The sequence below is a fragment of the Dromaius novaehollandiae genome, chromosome 10, assembly GCF_036370855.1.
Source record: "Dromaius novaehollandiae isolate bDroNov1 chromosome 10, bDroNov1.hap1, whole genome shotgun sequence".
Taxonomy (NCBI): Eukaryota; Metazoa; Chordata; class Aves; order Casuariiformes; family Dromaiidae; genus Dromaius; species Dromaius novaehollandiae.
The window spans coordinates 21,513,416-21,534,143 of record NC_088107.1 but is presented as its reverse complement, the minus strand read 5'-3'; the positions used below and the strand labels follow the sequence as shown (position 1 = coordinate 21,534,143).

Below are 20,728 nucleotides of genomic sequence, written 5' to 3'. Positions count from 1 at the left end.
TAAAAAAAAAGAAGTCAGATTTCATAGTGCAAGTATTTGTCTCTTCAACCACTCCCATCTATCATCATCTTGGCATAACATGCTGTGGGGTGGTTTCCCGAGAAACCAATGGGCCATCTTCAGGTGTCTATTACACCAACCCATCAGCTTTTACATGGGCAAGTACTATCTTGATACCAGAAGCTATTTTCTTACAAGGTACATAAGCACTCCATGTGAGTATGTAATTCAGCACAGCAAGTCCTACGCATGTTTGCAGTAAGGCTTTCTACCTTAACTGAAGCAAGCTTGTAGGTTAAACACCTTGTTTCACAAAACTTGTAAACCCCACACAGCAAATGAGTTCATCTAAAGCGATACAGGGGGACGGAAGCTACTAGTCACACAAGGTTCATGCTGAAGAACTTTCTGAAAAAAGGATTTTGGAAGAAAGTTTAGTTGGACACATGTTCAGCCATTGTATTGTCCTATGTCTTTTTTGGCAGAGGTCACAAAAAGACTAAGAAACATACTTAAGATTCTTCTTAATATATTTTAGTCTAAAGTTCAGGCTGCAAGAAAAACAAATACACAACTGAAGTGCATGGCTCCTGTAATCATATCCAACAGAAAACATTAAATCATTAATGCCCCTTTGCAATGCTCGTTTGTGTTCAGTTATGGCAAGGCACATGAAAATTTCCCATTTGCTTGTCGGTTTTCTAATTATTTCTTCTAGAAGTCAAATGTCTCCTAAACACTGTTCACAGGCTTAATTTTATGCATACTTATTTAAGGCCCAGTATGCTTGATTAACATCATCCCACTAAACATTACAGGTAAATGATTTCATCAGTTCCCAGTTTTTCTAAAAGCAGGCAAATACAAAGGCCAGCATGTAGCCCATGCTAGAAGCAGCATCCTGCAGACTGATGTTTGTTTCATATGCATCTCACGCATGCACATTCTTGCGCCCTTAAAAGTTATTTAATACCCATAAAGCTGAATTCAGAGGGAATCATCACTATGGATTTGTTAACAGACTGTAATACTGTTCTTTCTAGAAAGGACATTAAGTACATTTATATTGAAATCTTCCTCTAAGCAATATTCAAGGACACTCTTACTTTTCTGCACAGAATGGAAAGTCAAAACACTTTTATACAACTCTATCGTTACATCAAAAGGATTCAAGTCAGAAATAATGCCTGACACTTTGCTGGAATACTAAACTATTAGAACCTGCGCAAAGATTTTCTTCAAAGAACAACCCTCCAAAGTCACAACAGCACTCAAACTTACAGCTATTTCAGAGCATCTGGTTCATCTGGATGTTCATCAGGTCAAGTCATTTCCTGAAACCATGAACTCTTGTTTTGGATTAGCTACCATTATAGTCGGGTTTTGAAGAATATACATTCTCAGAAAACACTGAGCTCTTACCTCGGTAGTTGATCTCCGTGCAAAGAAAACACTGAATATTTAGCTGCATTCCAGAAGTGCTATTTTATTTAGTTTTATGTTCTCATGCATATCATTATTCAATTATTTTCAAAAAGCATTAAATAATTGTGTTCTTGAGGCTGAAATTTAACTTCTGTTAGAACAAGCATTTAGGTCATTCTCCTCCTTGCCCAAAAATCTCTTGGATTACTTTTGATCCATATGATTTCGGAAGAGAAACTTATGTTCACAAAACCCCAGAAATAATCCCAAATCTGAATGCACTTAATTGTTTGTTAATCTGATGAAGCTAAACCAAAAAACACCCAGAACAACCCCACTTTCTCCCCCCGTTCCCTCCCCCCCCCCCCCCCCCCCCAAAAAAAAAGTTCTCACCAGAGTATTGCTCTTCTTAATATCTTCTAAACGCTCCAAGACTGAAGTCAGGTTTGGGTCATCTGATTCTACAAACCATATTGGTGATGAAGAGGGGTAAGACTCCTATTAAAAACAAACAAACAAAAACACCAAATAAACAGGAAACCCACAAAGCTTAAGGTTCATTCATAGCAAAAAGTTTTACACAGTACCAACATGACCTTTTATCTTACTCTAAAATCAGGTAACATGAAAGCTTTTAACAAAGTATTTTTAGGCAACTAACTCAAGAGAGGCTGAAAGAAATCCGGCCAACTGGCTCTTCTAGTTTACATCCTATTTTCATCTTGACCAGCCAATGGATATACAGAAGAAATGATGCTGAAAGGTTTTAAGGAACTGGGGGAGGAAGCAGGAAGACAAAAATGTAGATATGTAGTACAGATAGTTTCTCATCAAAATGGAATTACAGGTAGTATATGCCAGAGTAAAACCATATCCATGCTGGTTTTTGATGAAATACAGATTCTTCCAAACAATAAAATCCACAAGAGCAACAGAAACTGCTATCCTCAAGTCTCCTCTTCAGACAAGGTTCTTCAAACTCTTCTACACCGGCCCCCAGACTTAAACAGCGTAGGCCAGGTGTCCTGTCTTGGAGGAGGAGTTATTGAGCAGATCATGAAGCCAGAAAGCTGCAGTCTTCTCTTTGCCATGTCAAGGCTCATGGATGGTCTTCCATTGCTGAGAAATTTCTCAAACAATACACCTCATGCAATCCTATAAAGAAAGCTTCCAGACTATCACTTTCTTCCATCAGTAGATTCCTACAGCTGTTAGGTAGATGCCAAAACACACCCTAGTTAGTGAGATTAGGTGGGTTCACAGGATTAGAAGTATACTTGATTTTTCAGAACAAGCTATGGGTAGGGGGGCACAGAGCACGTGGAACACGTGTGGCCCTCAACCACTCATATAAGCCACAATATGCAATGTTTAGGTCACTAGACTACCACAAAAGACAGCCCTCCCTAAGGTGTTAGCAAGGCCCTCATGCTGACAGATGAACAGAAATTCTTTGCCTCTAGAGGTCACAAAAAGCAAATCCCCCCCTTTTTTTGAACACAGGCTAGAAAACATTGCGAGGATGGAGGAAAAGCATGCAGCTTCCACCTCAACAGTAACTGTTCCTTCATATCACTGACATGTTGGGGGATTTGGGTTTTTAAGGCTTCTTCCTCTTCTCACCCATTCAGTGAAATTCTAATAACTGAGGACAGATTGCTGAACTTCAGTTTTACTGCTCAGATATTATCTTCCTGTCTAATAAAATACTATCAGGGAGTCTTTATTTATCTCATTCACTGCAGTTTAATAGGAAAATCCTGAAGCCTTTTCTCATTCAAGGGAGAAGTTTAACAAGAAATAACGCTTAATTCTTCAAAGCCTAAACTGAGTCAATGTTCCCATTGCTATTCTAATAGGAGGCTCCAAAATGTGTACTGTTTTTACATATTTATACTATTTCTTGACTGTAGCATTATTTTTTTGTTTTAAAGCCCCAAGACCGCAGCAGAAAGTTTCACAGAAGGCAGACATGATACCTGTTCATCAGTGTTACCGTCCAGTCTCCAGTGAATCCCAAGCAAACATACTCTTAGAGCAAGCTTTGAAAATGCAAGTCTTAAATCAACAGGAAAAAAAAAACCCCACAGATCTTCCTAACTTAAGCCAGCTTCAATCATTTCAAAGATGCTGTGTTTAGCAGAATGCAGAGCAGTCTGCCAGTCCGAACACTGGGGAGAAAAAGACGTGTTAGAACTCACTTGCAAGAGTATGAAGCTTACTTCCTAACTGACCTTTTAGCTCAAGCGCTGACCCTCCTAAGAGGAGCCATGTGACTAGATAAAGGTCATCAGCTTTGGCAACACAGACTAACACAGCAGAGCTCCCACCTGGCACCGTATTGCAAAAGCTCTAGCCCCAAGGGTTTAGGATTTTCACCTGCAAACTCAAGCTTATATATAAACTTATTTTTAAACAAGCTCAATGTCCCTCAGCATTTATGTTAAAAAAACAAACAAACAAAAAAAACACACACAGCTTAAAAACATCCCAGAAACCCACATGGTATTCCTAATATCTTTAGGAAAAGAAGCTGATTAAGCTTTCCAGTGTCACTTGGAAGCATACCATATGCAAAGCCAAGACCTTTTGAATTCTTTATTGACAAGCATTTGAGATATTAGGCCTTAGTTAATAAAGTACAGTGTTCATCCCACAAAGCTTTCAAGATTCAGGAAAATAAACAGGTGGGTCAATGGGTTTAGTTTAATCATTTTTCCCCTTTACTACTTATAGGATCTTGGAAAAGTCCTCAGCTTCACTTCAGACAGAGCTGAGAGAACGACCAGTTATCACTACTGGAGAAATAAGGTTGCATTCCCAGCTGCCAGTTTCCCCAATTCTTATTATTACTTCTAGGTGTTATACTTCCATTAAAGGTATTTCAGGTTTTGTCCTGATAAGATCTCACTGATTTTTCAATAGCGTGCAACCTACTTGTCAAGTCTTCTGCAACAGTATAATACTCTTACCCCAAGATTTTCATACTGCACACTGGATCAGTGGGACACGAGAGGGGAGACCTGCTAACCATGACCTACTGCCTCAAGACTTGTTGGAGCCAGCTATCGCTGAGGCCTCTACTTCTCCGGCTAGCTCATTAAGTCGGGGGAACAGGGAAGACACTGCTGTCGCAGATTTAGATCACATCAGCACTCCCACCAAAAGATACAAAGAACAAGCAAGACCCAAAGATGTGTTGAACTATCTGCTTCTTAAAATCCTCAGTCTCATCAGATAAAAGAAAATATTATTCAGAAATATCCCACATTTGGACTGTGCATGCACATTTTCATAGTAGGTATTTTTTGGCTTCTACAAGAATTGAGCATTTATTAGTTAGGTCTACTAACTGCAATGATTTACAGAAGATAAACACCTGCCAGTCCACTCTTCTAAACTGTATCAGGAATCTATGAAGGCTGCTTACTGAATGAAGCTCTGCTTTTTACTATTTGTATTCTTCCTTTCTGACAATGCTGTTTCTTTTGTCCTTTCTCTGCCAAAAGGAGACTGAACATGCACAGAATAGGACGTCTGTGGTTTGTAATCAGTACCTAGCCCAGCCTGGGGGACCTATACAACACCCTCCCCCAAACACTGACAGCAAATCCTTTGTCACACGGGGCATGACTGGGAGCGCAGGTTTGATGATCAAGCAATCCCACTATGTTTAAACACATTACAGCAGCTACTTGAATGTGCTGATGCCTTCTGCATTGAGTGACAGTCCTTTCCCCATTCTCTGCTCTCATTCCAGCTCACTCAGTTTTCTGCAGTGAAAGCAAGCCCTGCCATGTGTGAGAAAGCACATCAGGATGTGATGCTGCCTGGCTTGTTTGGCACATGTATGTGTATGTAAACTGTACCCTAAAAACTAAAACAAAACAAAAAAAACCCTAAAACAAAAAAAAAGAAAGATTCCATTCTAACTTCCTTGTTAGCTTTTGAAATATGAATGGGAACCATGCATTTATCAGGAAGGCCTTTCTTAAATACTGTGCAAGTCTATTAGATTTTAGACTGAGGGAATATGGAAATTTAATTGCATATTTGACTTTAAGCAACAGATGCCTAGTATTAATAACATGCAAAACAGTCTAACCTCAAATTTGTTTCAATGCTTTTTGAACACTTAGACTTACCAGTGAACATGGTTGTTTTATTTTAAAAGGTAACTAGCACTTGAAGTTTCCCTTGATTAGTAAGTAATCCATATTTTTGGAACAGCTGAGTTTCAGCCAGATATGAGTCACTGTTTTGAAATACAGAATTCACAGAGGAACTTCAAACATTCTAATCCCGAGATAAAACAAGCTCAGGAGATTGTAGCACCATAGTGTACAATGAAAAACTAAGCTTACGGTTTGAAAGGTCAAACAACTAAACTTACAAAACTCAACTCCATTGAGGGAATTATGTCAGCCTTTTCTTCCATATCTACATCCCATACGTGCAGTTGAGCAACTGAGTTGTGTCATATTAAGGAACACGAGCTCCTCAAACACGAGGAAACGTTTGGTGAGGGGGACTCTACAACAACAATTCTCTTGCTATACTAGCTAACTGCTGCTAGAAATATTAATAATTATTATTTCTCAGCAGCCTAAACACATTTTAAGCCTTTCACTCCATAGCTGACCTGGAGGGATGGTGTATATCTAGCTTAGCTGCACAGGTATCGTTCACGTTAAATGGCTGAGCTCTTACGTAGCTGCTATGATGACATTTTCCAGCTCTCTACAAGTAAAGCAGAAACTCATCCCGAGAGGCAAAGCCTACACGCTCAGATTTGGGCAGCTTTCCCAAGCTCGTGTGCTGTCCAGCCTGAAAAGATAACGCACTTGCTGAGCCAAAAATGGCACTGAGACGACATCACGCCCAGCGCGCCCGCCGAGGACAAGGCCGGCACGCTCGCCGCCGGCCCGGCACAGCCACGACGCCCGGGCACGTCGCGCCCAGGGAGCCTCTGCACCAACACCAGCACAGAGCGGCGGCTTGTCAACACACACTTCTCTAGCGTCTACGTCGCAGAACACAGGAAGAGAATTTAGCCCGCTAACAAACATGCAAAATATGAACAGAATAAACCACATGTTCCCGTCTTTGGAACAATCTCAAAGCCTATCAAGTCACTTAGGAAGATCACAGCATGTTAAAAGAATATACAGTCTCACTATTCAGACATCGTGACGCATCCTCTACAAGATGGTCTTACAGTTTGCTATTATTCCTGCTTAAAGATTGACAGAAGCAGCCAGGGAGGTATAGATTTAAGAAAGCTTTTCCTGGGTAGAGAATTGTCATCTGTCTAAGTATATCCTACCTAAGCTTTCTCATCCTTACCAAGAAGGCCGTTTTACTTGCAATGTTACATAATCTTTACCCTGTTTTATAAGTTTATGGCCATGCAACTCTGATGTTAGAAAAAGACTTTAAAAACAAGCTACTTCCAAACTACTACAATACTGTGTATATAGTATGAAGTTGCTAAATTAAAAAAAATTTTGCTCTCATTTCTAGGATTAAAAACAAACTGTGTATGTTTGGCAGGAGGTAAGAGTAACCAAGTGCATTTAAATACATGCTAGTATTTAAAGTTGCAGTTGCATATTGCTGGTTCTTTTAATCAATTTTCAGATAATCTTAGATCAAGAAAGGGATTTTTTCTTTTAGTTTCATTGGTTTACTGCTCTAACGAAATTCAGCCAATTGGATTTCTTCTGTTTCCAAGCTTTTGCAAAATCTCCATCATGGGCAGAAACTAGTTCTGTTTTTCACATCAGCTAGACAGCTCTAAGTCAACAGAGCTGGTTTTCAGGGCAGCACTTCTGACCGTCTTCTCGGTCTCAAGATTTTGTCCACTCCCCATTACTTCTAAATAACAGAACGTCAAACCCCTAAATCCTTCAAATACTGGAACTGCCTCTAGAAAGCTAGCAAGAGACAAACCCTGGTAATGAAGTAAGCAAATCTTAACGTAACAAGACATTTCAAATGGCTAATGGTCTCTCAAGATGAACAGGTCTGCAGCTAGAAACACATCAGTTAAATTAATCTCATATCATAGTTGGCTGCCCTTCAACACACACCTTGACGTTACTAAAATAAAAACAATTTCTAGCTTGTTCATTTGAATTAAGCAGAAGATTTAGATTAAAAAAAATAAAATCAAGTTCCACTGGTTGGAGATCATATACACATTTTCCGCTAACAACCAAAAAGTACTGAAGAGTAACTACACAATTAGTCAAAATGTAGTACGTATTATTTGAAGTTGTTAATCATTCACTATTTATACAGTTTTCACCTGTATCAACCTGCCTTTAGAGAGGGGAAAAAAATAAGTTAAAAAAGAATCAGAATTCACATTAACAAAAATATCACGATTTTAAAAGATTTTCTTAAAGATAAGAGTTAAGCTTGATGACCATAAAACATGACTAGTACTTGCAGCTTCTTGAAGGAGTATATTAGCTGCGATTATACACCTGACAGATTGCTTCCCATTAGTAAGGGCCAAATTTCCCAAAGGCAGTTTAAGATGCACACAAGCACTTTTTACCACTAGGTAGTAAAGTACACATGGAACAGCCTCAAATCTTTTAAGAGTCAGCAGATTGTTATTTGCCTCCCCACTTATGATTAAAAAAGCATGAAGATTCATTTCAACTCATACATTCCTTGCCCTGCCCCCAAACTCCATTTTAAGTAACCCAAAAATAAGAATATTGCAGTGACTAGCTATCGAGACACCTATATCAAGTTAGTGAAAAGACACTTCTACAGAAATAAAACTTGAGGAATTTGTTTTCAAAAATGCAGACACCACTGTTTGCTCCATTGTACATACTGAGAGAGGTTGAACATATTACAGCATTCTGACATTCAATCTCCAAGTTCAACTCAAAATTTGCAATTTCATACATGAACGAATTGTCACTTCATTAGGGATGTAACAGTTCCTGGATGCAGAATTTTAAAAGACAAGAACAAACATTAGGATCAACGCAGGTGACTGCAGCCATTATAAGCAATGGTAAACAAGTGTAATGAGAGGAAGGCAGCAAAGTGAATTTTACCCAAATCCTCTGAACAAGGCCAAAGCTTCCACCTGGATTTTAAGCTTGCATACAATATAATACTACTTGCTCAATGCATATGAACAGCAGGACATCTTTTATTCACCAGTATCTCTAAATAGAGCTCTTTAACTGCTATTCTACTATAGGAAGCAAGCCTGTATTAGCTTTAATTTTCTTACACTCTGCCAGAGAAGAAAGCCCGACATACTCAGTGTAGCGAGAAAATTTGCAACAACCCATGCATTTTACAAGGCACCAAGTTCAGTTGACTAAAATACATTTATTTCTTTTTAAATATATAAAATTAATGGAAATGTACCCTCAAGTTTAAAGGTTATCTTGAAAGCGGCAACCTATACTGCAAGACAATCCCAGATGAAGCTGGATGCTTCTGTGGGTCCCCTGGCGACAGCAAGACCCCTGAACGCTACAGGGGGTAGTTTAAAAAGAGAACTCCATAATCCAGCTCTACCCATGTCCTTCCAATATGCTCACCATTGCAGCAGTGAAGCCTTCAGGAACACATTAAAACACCACAACTAACACAGTCATGGTTTTCCTCTCCCGGGAACGATGCGAGTGCAACAAGAGTGTCTTCTTTCAGACTTATTTGTTATTAGGTATAGCTGTGCTAGAAAAGGCAGGGTCAAAAGCATGTGTCTCGCAGGACGACCACAATACACCACATCTCTGCAGGTTCCTGTAAAGCTCACTCCACAAACCAAGTTGTCCCAAATGGAAACTAACATCAGGTCTCTGCACAAACAAGTTCTACTCATTGTAGAAGGTCAGCACGCAAGTCACCATTCGGGGATGTTTCTGCTAAGAGCATGCAGAACAGTTACAGGCACTACTTTTGCCTTCACAAACAGACGCCCTCTTGGGCAGGGCACAGCCATTCCCCTCACTCCTGTCTTATCACTTCAGGCTTTTTACGAACTGACATGCAATGGTCAGCCGCTTTGCGCCTTACACAGCCACTTTCTGGGCAAGGGCATTCAGACTACAGCATGTTTTTAAATGAACTGAGAGACTAAATTATGGAACATGTTTTGTAACATACGGATTCAGTGGCAACTGCCAGTGCCAACCTTTATAAGGCAGAGACCACAACACAGCAAAGTATGAACAGGGCCAACACTTGGAATAACTTTTGCACAAGAGAATTGTCATCCAAGAACCAAGGAGCTTGTAATGGGCAAATTCACCCATACAAGTTTGTTCAATTGGGCCCTACAAAATTCTCTTGAAATTGTTACAGAACCCTTAACTCTGTAACTTCGGATGCACCTAAGGCAGAATATAGCATTTTGTGAAAAACGATTCCTGAAAAAGATCTGACTAAACACTACCTTCAATTAGGCACATGCTAGAGGCCAACAATTCCAAAGTTCATAAAACATAGAAGTAGCCTAGATTATTTCAAGTCCCTGTCTCTGTCCAGGTGCACACATTTAACTCTCCCACAGATAAATATCAACATTACTACCTGACAAGAAGCCACAACACACACCACTGAAGCAGCAAAGGCACAAAACCTCACTTCAAGTTGTCCCATACATGAATACAGACACCGCAGCACAGTTCTTGGGCTATTCTGAGAGGTCAAGTCTCTACAGCCAGCTCAAGAGTCATTCTTCAAGCTATTTAGTCTAGACAAAACATGATTCTGCTACATGAAATTGCACACTACCTTTGCAAAAAACAGGGTTTATCAGACTGCTTTATTAGTTGCCATAGCCTCCTCCATTCTCCCTACCAAACAAGGACAGCAAGCTTTATGTTGTCCAGTGCGCCATAACCATTCAGAATTAGAACAGGAACTTTATCATTAAGTATAGAAACAGGAAATGTCACCTTTACAGATCTTCACTGTGAAGCAACACTTTATTCTCCAGGACACCATCATAATGCGACATGTCATCTACCAATTCAGAGAAATTCACAGATGAGATAAATACCCTAACACTTTTGTAGGGAACTAAACCTCCACACCAAGTGTTAAGAGTTGTTCTCGAGCATCACTATAATAAGTTAGCACTAAACATGATTTAGCTACAAGCACAGCAAGTGACAGCTGTTCAAGAACAGTGTGTATTCTGTAAGTTCAAACTGTTGTTGAAAGTCAACCCAGTTAAGTGAGGTAAAGAAACATTCTTTCGCCAATACCATTAAACAGCAACAAATAAGGGTTACAGATCACCCACACTGAATAGGAAGCAAAGCAAGCAGTATCACTAAAGATTAGGTGAACTGCTCATCAGGAAGGTAGTAGAGTTGGGACTAGACTCCACTTTTTTAATGCAGCACTTCGTAGTAGTCAGATCAACTTACCTTGCTCCTCACACACAAAAAACCCACTCTGTGCCTGTAATTCTCACCTGGACAGTTGTCAGAGAACTGTTATAGAGCCCTCAGCCACACAGGGCTCTTTAATGTGTGCAATACACATGCACTCAGGCAGCACTGGGTTGTGAAATACAAAGCTAGAGATATGCACTAAAGAGAAAGGTATTCTGGAAATCGGATCATGCAATACTATTTCTTTATCAGCAGCACAGTATCTTGTGTATTCAAATTCCTGAATGGTTGAAGGAAAAGTCTGATGACTTGAAACACATTATCAACTCAACATAATCATCAGGAGTTATTAATCACCTATTTCTGCAACTATACAGACAAGTACATTCAAAAAAGATGATCAACATCAGTTTCAAAGCTGAAGTAGCCCAAACTGGCTTTTAAAATGACTAAAACATGGCTAAAATAGACTTCAGAGAAGCAGTTGTAACTGAGTTCTGACACTTTATTCTTTTCCCCGTACCAGTGCCTTGCCAAGCTGAAAACAAAAAGTTTTCCGGCAGACTGGCTCTTGTCCCCATCACTTAGAGGTACACCCCATATACACCACTTGATGTCACTTTTGTTCTTACTCAAAAATACAGGCTTTCTTACCCCTCTTCATTCTCTTTACCTGCAGGAATTTGGGGGTTGGGGTTTTTTGGCCTTTTTTTAATTAAAAAAGGTGTTCATCTTATGCGCTACCCCCCATTCTATCAACTGCATAGCACCCTTTCCTTTCTCCCAACTAAGGAAGAGCTTTCCTTGTTTTTTCCTCTCCCCTTTAAGCTTTTCAGCACTCCAGACTCATCTCCAAATACGAGGATTTCCATTCTTACCCCGGCTAACAGGTCCTGCCGCCCCACTGCGCCCGAGCGGCACTCCAGGCAGCACTTGCCAGGTTCCCGGCTCTCCCCTTGCAGCCGCACCACACAGCTACCGTGATGACTGCCCAGTCACTGGCCTTCAGCTCACAGCCCTTCAAAGAGGACTTTGCCCTCTGCATGTGAATTTTCGGCACCACAGAGTTCAGTGTTTGCCATTAAGTTAAATGCCACACTCTTAACACAGTTATTTCCTGCTTCAAAATTCAAAAGCCTGTGGTATCTTGAACACTACTGCACAGGAACACTTGGCAATTGTTTTTTTTTCTAATGCCACAACACAAGTTCTGACAAGGCTTATGTTTCTGTCGTTCTGAATACGCGCTGAAGCAGCTATTGGAAGATCTGCTACCTTATTGAACTCTTTCGCAAAGGGGTGAAAAAGTTAGACATCTGGAGGAAAGGAGAACACAGTCCAAACTAAGTCCCTAAAAATCATGCACTAGCCACTCTACAGTACTCAGAATGCCAAGATGACTTGTGTGCACCAGACAAACAATTGATAATAAAAACAGATAATAAAAACCAAGTAAGATCATGACTTTAATACCATGTTCAAGGATCACAGCTGGAAACAACAAATAGTAAGACATAGACTAACCGGTGTATTTGTTTCTAACAAACTTCAATAAAATAAAAATTAAATTTATATCAGCTTCAAATATTGTAAATACAGTCAGATTGTTGCAACATCTAAACATTAAATAGTACCTTTTTACTATCTTTCATTTAGTTTTCCAGATGGCTTACATTAATTGGTCACAGGTCATTTTCACTTCTACAGTGCTTGCAACTGAAGAAACAGAGTGGAATGCTTATTAAATTTTAAATTATCATGTCTCTAAAATGGAATATTAGAATTTGTATTCTGCAAAACAAAAAAGTACTACATGAAGTAAAACTAACTGGGCAGTACTGAACACAATCCAAGCTGAAGCTAACCAAAAGAACAGTTATTTCTGTTGATCAACTTCTATAACCCTCTATCCCTACCCAGAAGTATCCTTTATAAATCCAAGCACTATCTAGAGAACGGTTTCTGTCTTTGTATCTTCTGACATCTTGAAAGGAATCTGATTTCAGAAGTGAACCTTTATCTCTGACCGGAGCAGTTCTCTCCGCTATCCACTTGTCAGTATAGGAGAGCAGGCAGCCGTGGGGGCCCACCGGACTGGCACTGGCTCAGGTATCCCACGCAGCAGCAACCCAAGGGCCACCAAGGCCGAGGTCAGAGCTTGGCAAACAGTTCTCCGTCAGCAGCGCTGGCTTCAGCGGCCTTCCCCAGCACTCACTCATTCCTGTGCCCTCCGTGGTGCCGGCACAGCTGTGTGCGCAGCCACGCAGTGAACCAGACTGGGAAGTGATCCAGATAAACAATAACCCAGTGAAGAATTTTTATATGCCAGCCAGGTCCTTAATCCAGTAGACTCAATGTTGGCCACCTAACAAGGCACATAGCCTTTGTCGGTCTGTGAGCAGTACTAAGGAACACGCAGGACACAATCAGACTTTGTTCTTCCTATCGGCGGTAATTTTTATATCCTTTTGAGGATATCAGCATGTCACCTGTAAGCAGCATCCCCAGGCATAACACAGACCAGACATCTGCAGATTCACTCCAGTCTGAGTAAGTTTGAAGATGCCCCTTTTTTGTGAGCACGCTTCATCAATTCCATCCACAAGTTCCGATTCTGCAGCATTTCAAAGCAGACATTGATTGCCAGTAAGAATCTGGAAGTTCTACATTATTTTCCAGAACAGAGCACGCTTCCAATACTACTCTCTACTTTTCTCATTGCACACAAACCAACCAACAACTGCAGGAGTTACAACAAGCATTCTTGCTTCTCACAACATAAGAAAGGTCTCTGGTAATGCCACTTACTAGTACTCCAGGTTTGTCACAAAGCAAGTATTTTTGGCAGCACAAATGAAAGGCAGTCATCACGCACCAGCAAACACTCGTTACGAATGCAATGACGTAGCCTACACTAAGCTTCAGTTTCTTCAAAAGTGAATATTAAGAAGCATACAAAAGTTACCAGCTATCATTCAGTCTTTTACAAAGACTTCCTCAACAGTCAAAATAAGGAAGCGTACCGAGTAAAAAGTATGTATTAATTGAATGAACTCCTTTTAATTACAAAAAAGCATGGAGAGCTCTTTTGAGGACCACAGCAGTCCCACTTTTGAAGTTATTATATACTTTCAACTCACAACATAGGTAAGACATTTGGCACAGTGCTTTTTCCTGTATACTCAAATGCTGGCTTATGTTGAAGTGTGTTTGAAGCCCATCATCGTGGCCTTGTATGATTATAGAGGGGAGAGAGCAGCTGACAAGCAGAGTCCATAAGCACTGGCTACAGCTTTTTACACTTGCAGCACAACTAATCTGTCACAACAGAAGATAAGATCCTATGTCTTCCAGGAATGAAAGATTCTCCCTCTACCTTTCTGCAATACTCCTTTCATAATTACAATCTTAGCATAGAAACATAAGTTAAAATCCTCAGGGCTCCTCATTTTGTTATTTGCCTAATTTTGTTTTGCTAAATAAAATGAGATGACTGAACTTCCCAATTTCCATTATGTAAGTGATGTTATTATTGATAAAAAAAAAAAGGCACTCAAGTAACTGTTAACTTGAACAAAGTACATCTAATTCTAGTTAGAAAAGTAAACATTATCAAGATAAAGCTGCATACACTTTTTGCTTTAGTACTCACATCCATAAAATGTCTAGTAATCTAAAAAGATCTGGTTTGAACTGGAAGCCTCATTCATTATGTGGTTAGTTCTGTGTACAAATAACCTTTTTAAAAGGTTATCAGCTGTCTAGGCACTAGCTAGGAGTGTTTTTAATATTAAAATCTTATGCCTCTAAAGAGCCATCATATGTTCTAACATACTCATTTTCTGTACATATCCAACCTGTCAAGAGCTCCCCAGGTAATGCCTTTTCATCCATGCTGGTTTAGAAGGGAAAAATAAGGTCTTCTCCCAGCAAAGCTGTTATCTATAGACAGCAACCTTTAAGTCTCTCATGGTAGCTTCCAACTCCAATTTAGCAGCAGGCTCTTTTTCAGTGAAAGATGCATCTTCCCAGCAGAGGCAAGAGCATCCTGAAGTCAGCCACATCACATGAATTGAACTGTTAATGTGTGAAGGGTATCACTACACATCAGAGTCCAGTATCTGTCTGGGACAAAACCAGCTCCCACACAGAACTGCTAGAAACCCTGTTCTGCCTGTGAGTGCTACTTAAGGACACAAAACTTCTGCTGAAGCTGTGTATGGGTGGAGAGATATTAGTATCCAGCTTCTCCACAGAGATTATATAAAAGCAAACTACGTGCTTTACAGGAGATAAAAATGTACTCCTACCTAGCTTTTCAGCAGTCCAGATCAGTCCTCTCTCTTGCAGAAAAAGAAAGGATTGAACAATTGTAACACAGACACTGCAATACTGTCACATGTGTCTGATAAGGTGCCAAACCAAAACTACAGATTTCACTGAAAGATACCTAAAGTTATAATCAGCAACATGCTACTCTAAGCAAGTCCACTGCTTTGATTTTTTTTTTCCCCAAAAAATCCAAGCAGAATAGGACCAGGATAAATGCACATGCTTGTAATGGACACTGGTTTATTCAACCTGATTAACTGGAATACAGCAGTTACCTAAAAAAGGAACCTGAGAAAAACAGAAATAAAACTCCAGAATGGAGACATTGCTGTTGGCATAACAAAATGGGAATGTGAAGGTACACAGCCTGAACAAGTTCAATAATTAGACAGTTCTCAGGAATAAGAAGCAATGTTACTGACAGGGATGACTCCACCCTACAGCGCTTTTAAAATAATCAGATTAACCATTTAAGTTCCAATATGGGTCACTCCCAGCAAGATTAAAGGACAGACCTGGACAATATTTGTCTATCACTTCATGAAACAGAAATCAGCTGCAGAGTAAAGTATATCTTACTTTAACAACAGGCATCTGTAAGTATCACAGGCAGACTGTTCCTAGGTTGCTGCAGCAAATGCTCAACTTAGTTCTACAAACTTATACTGCATGCAACCAAAATATCATCATCTTAGTGAGAAATTCCAGGGCCGACTTCTAATCAAACCTTGGAATTCAGTCTAAGTGAGGTGTGGAAATCCATGCAGTTCCTAAGCAGACATTCTCCCTCACCTCTCCAGGAGAATGTTTCCTCTTTCCTTTGCCTTCTCTCTCTAGATTGGAAAAAAGAAAGATCCACTGTGAAGATCAGAGCAACTTAGTCATCAGCTCTTTTCAGACTTAGAGCAGAAGCTACTGAAAGCTTCCTTCCTACCAAGTTTCCTCTCCATCCAAAACTTCAATATCTGTACACACTGCTAGACAGATTTCACTTTAGGTAAAGTGTCAATGTACCCAAATAAGACCAAAAAGAGGAAAAGTGATTCATTCAGCATTGTGCTTACTCCCCTCTTAACAGGATTCTTGAGTGTCCAGAAGAACAGTCTACTGTAAGGTTTTGCTGAGCAAGGGAATTATCCTTCAGGCCTTTATCAGGACTGTAAGGGTTAAACTGATTAGAAGCAGCAAACGGCTAAAGTTACATATTTGCACTGCAAATTCAGAACACTAAGATAGCAGCTTCTGATGCAAGGGGTGAGTTTCTCCAGAGAAAACATTACTAACTTTACAACCTTACCAGCTGTTGCATGCTAGTACCATCATGTGCAGCTCTAGTTCCCACAGTACCTTGATTCAGCTCTCCAGAAGTTGTGCAGATCCACTGCAGCACAGTAAACAAGACTTATGCCTTTCTAGTTTACAGTACCTACAGAAAAAAAAACTGGAGGCAATTAGGAGTCAGAGCCAAGAGACTCAATTCAGTGAAGACAAAAAAAGTCACTTTTTGTCACCTCAAGCTCTAACACTTGGGTCAAAAGCCTAGGACAACAATCCAGAAGCCAGCTTTCTCTTCTGGGCTCTGTCATCAGCTTCCCCACTCGTTTCCAAGAAAGTCATCCACTGTGTCTCAAGCTGCCCTCTCCCATTTATTTTTAACAGATGGGGAAAATAGCCACCTACCTGAGAGCGCCAAAAATTAATCAATATTGGAAAGCATCAAGCTGCTCACAGACAACTGCAGAACAGAAGTTCCAGGAAGCTTAGACTCAGCCTCTTTGCAAAGCAGAAGACTTGGCTAAGGTTTGAAACTGCTTTTTTTCCAGGTCTTTTTGCAAGCAATATGCCACCGTTCTAACGGCACGCAAAGGACCTCCTGACCTTTAGGGCAAGTGACTGTAATTGCAACTGCAGAAAGTTTCCTCAGTAACACATAAATACAAAGAGGGGCCCAAGCTCCTCTTCCTCGCTTGCTCAGACACACCTCAGCTAAAGGCCTACAAAAAAAGTGGACATATTTCTTAAGAAAGAACTACTCCAAAATAGTTATGACAGAAGCAACCTGAGAAGTAGAGATACCAAAGCACAGATCTAAGGCACCAAAAACTTCAGGCCTTCCTACTGGCAGCTCTGTTTGTCATTTGACAAAGAAAGAACCCACCACATTCAACTGACAACTGAGGGTGCAAAACCTTCAGGGATTTTACTTTCTTTCAAGAGCTTTATGAAAGAGATCACGTTGTGTGGAAAGTAACGGCCGGCCTCCTCAGTAATGAGGCACTAACCCTGCACTGAAATAAAAAGATTCAAAGTAAGTCACACAAGCCATCATCGGACAGGACACGTCTAGACACAAGCACACCAAAGCATATTACTTATTTTACAATGAGAAGCACCTTACAAGCACATACAAGCGTCAGGGAAAACAAAAGCCCGCTGCAGGATGACAAAACGGACTTCGCGTAACAGTTAGCTGTGAAGCCTCTGAGACCCTCCTAACACGTCTCCTTCTTTAATAAAGTTTCTTCGGGGAAAGGAAGGCTCCTACGGAGATAACTGGCCCTGCCTGGTGTGCAAGCGTGTTTTCATCTTTCGGTACTCAAGTATTTACACTTCCACGCTTCCCCTCCTCACCACCTGAAGCCTTCCCCCTCCGCAGGCGAAGGGCAGAACCCCCTGCAGCGCCCCTTCCTCGCGGCCCCCAGCACCGACCCCAGCCCCGCCCAGGCGAAGCCCCTCGGCAGCCGCCCGCAGCGCGCACCCCGCCGCCGGCACCGCCGCCCCGCCGACATGAGCCGCCGCCGGCGCCGCACGCGAGCCGGGCACCCCGCGGGCTCCGGCCCGAGCAGCAACTTTCCCGAACACCCCGGACTCCGCCGGGGCGGGCAGCGCCGAGCGCCTCCCCCCGCTTCCCGCCCCGCGGCTGTTCTTTGAAAAAACGCGTTTTTGAGAACACAGGGCGCCGCGGGCAGAGCACACGGGGAGCCCCCGCGCCGGCCCCGGGGAGGGCAGCAGCCCCGCGCGGGCAGGCCAGGCCCGGCCTGACCCGGCCCCGCTACCGGCCGCTTCCTCGCCCGGGTCACGGGAGCCGCCGGCTCCAGGCCGCGGCGGCTGTGGCGCACTCGCTATTGCGCCCGGCCGCCGCCTCGGGCGGCCCCCGCCCCGCGCCCGCGGGGGCTCCCGGGGGGGGGGGGGGGTGGCCCGTCCCGTCCCGTCCCGTCCCCCGGCGCTGCCCGGGCCCCGCCGCCCTTTGTTGCGGCGCCCCCGCTCCCCACCTTGGCCCCCCCGCGGCGGGGAAGCGGCGCCGGCCCCCGCGGCCGCCGGTGCTGAGTCACCCCGCGGCGGGCTGCGCCCCCTGCCCGCGCCCGCGGACAATGGCGGCGGCCCCGGCCCCGGCCCCCCGGCCCCGCACCGTGATGTTGCAGTGGATGGTGAGCGGCGGCGGCGGCTGCGGGCCGGCGCCCGGCGGCGGCGGCAGCAGCACGAACTGGCAGTGGAGCTCGTCCAGCTTCCAGGAGACGATGCGGAAGCGCTCGTGGTCCTTGTCGAAGATGGACTCGAGGAACTTCAGCTCGGCCTTGAGCCCTGACACCGACATCCTGGCCTCATCTCCGGGCCCGGGCCTGCGCCGCCTCGCCTCGCCTCGCCTCAGCGCCCGCCCCGCCGCCGCCGCCCGGCCGGCCCGGCCCCGGCGGCACCTCGGGGGCGGAAGATGGCGGGAGGCAGCGCGGGCGGCAGCGCGGGCGAGCAGGGCAGCGCGGGCGGCGAGCGCGGCGGCGGCTCCTTTGTACCAGCCTCCGGCGCCCACTCGCTGCTTAAAAGGGCAACGGCGGCGCCCGCTCCCCCGCGCCCGCCTCGCCTCGGCCGCGCCGCGCCGCGGGCTGGGCCGCGCCGGGCCGGGACCGCCCGCCGCCCCGCCCCGGCCCCGGCCCGGCCCGGTGCCCCCGCGGCGCCGCCCCCGCGCGGCCGGGCCGCCACGCGGCGCTCCTGGCCCGGCGCGCGGGGCAGCGGAGCGGAGCGGAGCGGAGCGGAGTGCTGTGCCGTCCCGCAGCCTCCTCTCCCCCGCCCCGGGAAAGCGCGGCCGAGCACGGCAGCGCGCCCCAGGGCTCCTCGCTGCGTCCAGAGAGGCCCCTGCTGCGGGCAGCGCTCCGTGACACCGGGCAGATCCGGCCCGCTCCCGTCTCTGCCTCCCCCGCGGCAGTCGGCTGCTCCTTGGGGGCAAGGACCGTCGCTCGTGTGGCATCGAGGGATTATTACTGGGGTGCAAGCGACACTGTAGCAGGAGCCTTCTTGTTTCCTGAGCAGCGTTTAGTTAATGCAGTGCACACGCACCAGAAACCCAAATAGGGAATTGCCTTTTTTTTGCATTGATATTTTATATAATATATACATCTTTAATTCCAGAGAAACTGGCAGCACTTCAGAAACCACAAGCTGAATCTTGTCAGGTGGTGCGAACTCTAATCGTGATCCAGAAAAGCAGCTATACACATGCCCAGCTCCAAGCATATGGAAGCCTCATTGACTTGTAGCCTTGAAATCTCCTACCCTTCCAGCAAAGAGAGCTGCAAACAACAGGCTCTGCTACAAAAGGGGCCAGCAAGGGTTGACACTGGTTGAAAGACCCTTAATGAAAGATGTCAGAAAGTCCACAGAGAGCAGAAAGACCTGTTTTCTTCAGGTATTGTTTGAAAGACTCCTATTGCGAAGCGCATGCAACTCGGTTTTCCTCGAAGGGCTGAACCGCCTGTTGGCACAGATCGCGTGGCCTGCGCAGCGAAGGCAGAGTGGATGTAACCGCTGTCTGTCCATGCAGCGTTGGGCAGGATGCAGACCTTAGCGAGCTAAGAGAAGATTTAAGCACACGGCACATTAGCTGTAGCGGTCTTCCTATGGAAAAGGGAGGGCCTGGAACAGCCTCTCCATGGGAATACTGGAGACGAAAAGCAAACAAACCAGACTCGGTAAGGCATTGCACGATGTGGTGCGTGAAGCAGCAGAGGAATGAATTTTGTGACTCAGTCCTGTTCCCCTCATATACCAGGACTCTGGCCTTGAACGCCTCACTGCAGCAGATATGTGCGTAGGCTCTAAACACCGACGTAGCAGCTCAAACCACCCTCTCATCATGCCCTTACCACAGTCGTCTCTGCCCCTATATCTGCTCTTCTTCTTGTCCTCCTTCAGTGTGCTCATCTGCCGCCTCTTCGTTGACTGTAACGCCCCAGTTTCTGGCCGCCGGGTAGCTGAGTGGTGGGTACGTGCTGGTGGGCCAGGTGCGTGCCGTGCACGCGCGAGCTGGCCAGCTGGCTGCAAGGCAGGAGGATCTCCCCCAGCCACTCAGTGATCCAAACATCACGGTGTCTTCTGCCCATCTGGCAGGCCAAACACACTGCTTAATCGGCCAAGTGCGTCCTGCAAGCCATATGTTGTTTAAGTCTGGTCTAGAACCTTCCCCGGCTCCTTCAATCTGCCTTTCCGTTGCAGGCTTCAAGAAGCGACATGCAGCCGCACCGACACCACTCCCCGAATTCTGTTGCACTTCTCTATATTTAGGCCGCATTGTGCAAGCTGCAACGTAACGTCTC

At 44.2% G+C, this 20,728-nt stretch overlaps 1 protein-coding gene across 2 annotated transcripts in view; it reads right to left on the bottom strand.

Moving 5' to 3' along the window:
* Nucleotides 1-19,058, bottom strand: part of UBE2Q2 (ubiquitin conjugating enzyme E2 Q2) — a 49,096-nt gene extending 30,038 nt beyond the window's left edge. The window contains exons 1-2 of one of the 2 annotated variants that reach the window (XM_064517554.1): nucleotides 18,553-19,058; nucleotides 1,819-1,923 (exon numbers count right to left, since the gene is read on the bottom strand). In XM_064517554.1, the coding sequence (XP_064373624.1) occupies nucleotides 1,819-1,923; nucleotides 18,553-18,738 (291 nt within the window). In that variant the 5' untranslated portion in view covers nucleotides 18,739-19,058. The remainder of the gene's footprint in view (nucleotides 1-1,818; nucleotides 1,924-18,552) is intronic. The other variant, XM_064517555.1, reaches the window with a different exon arrangement.
* Nucleotides 19,059-20,728: the final 1,670 nt, after the last annotated feature.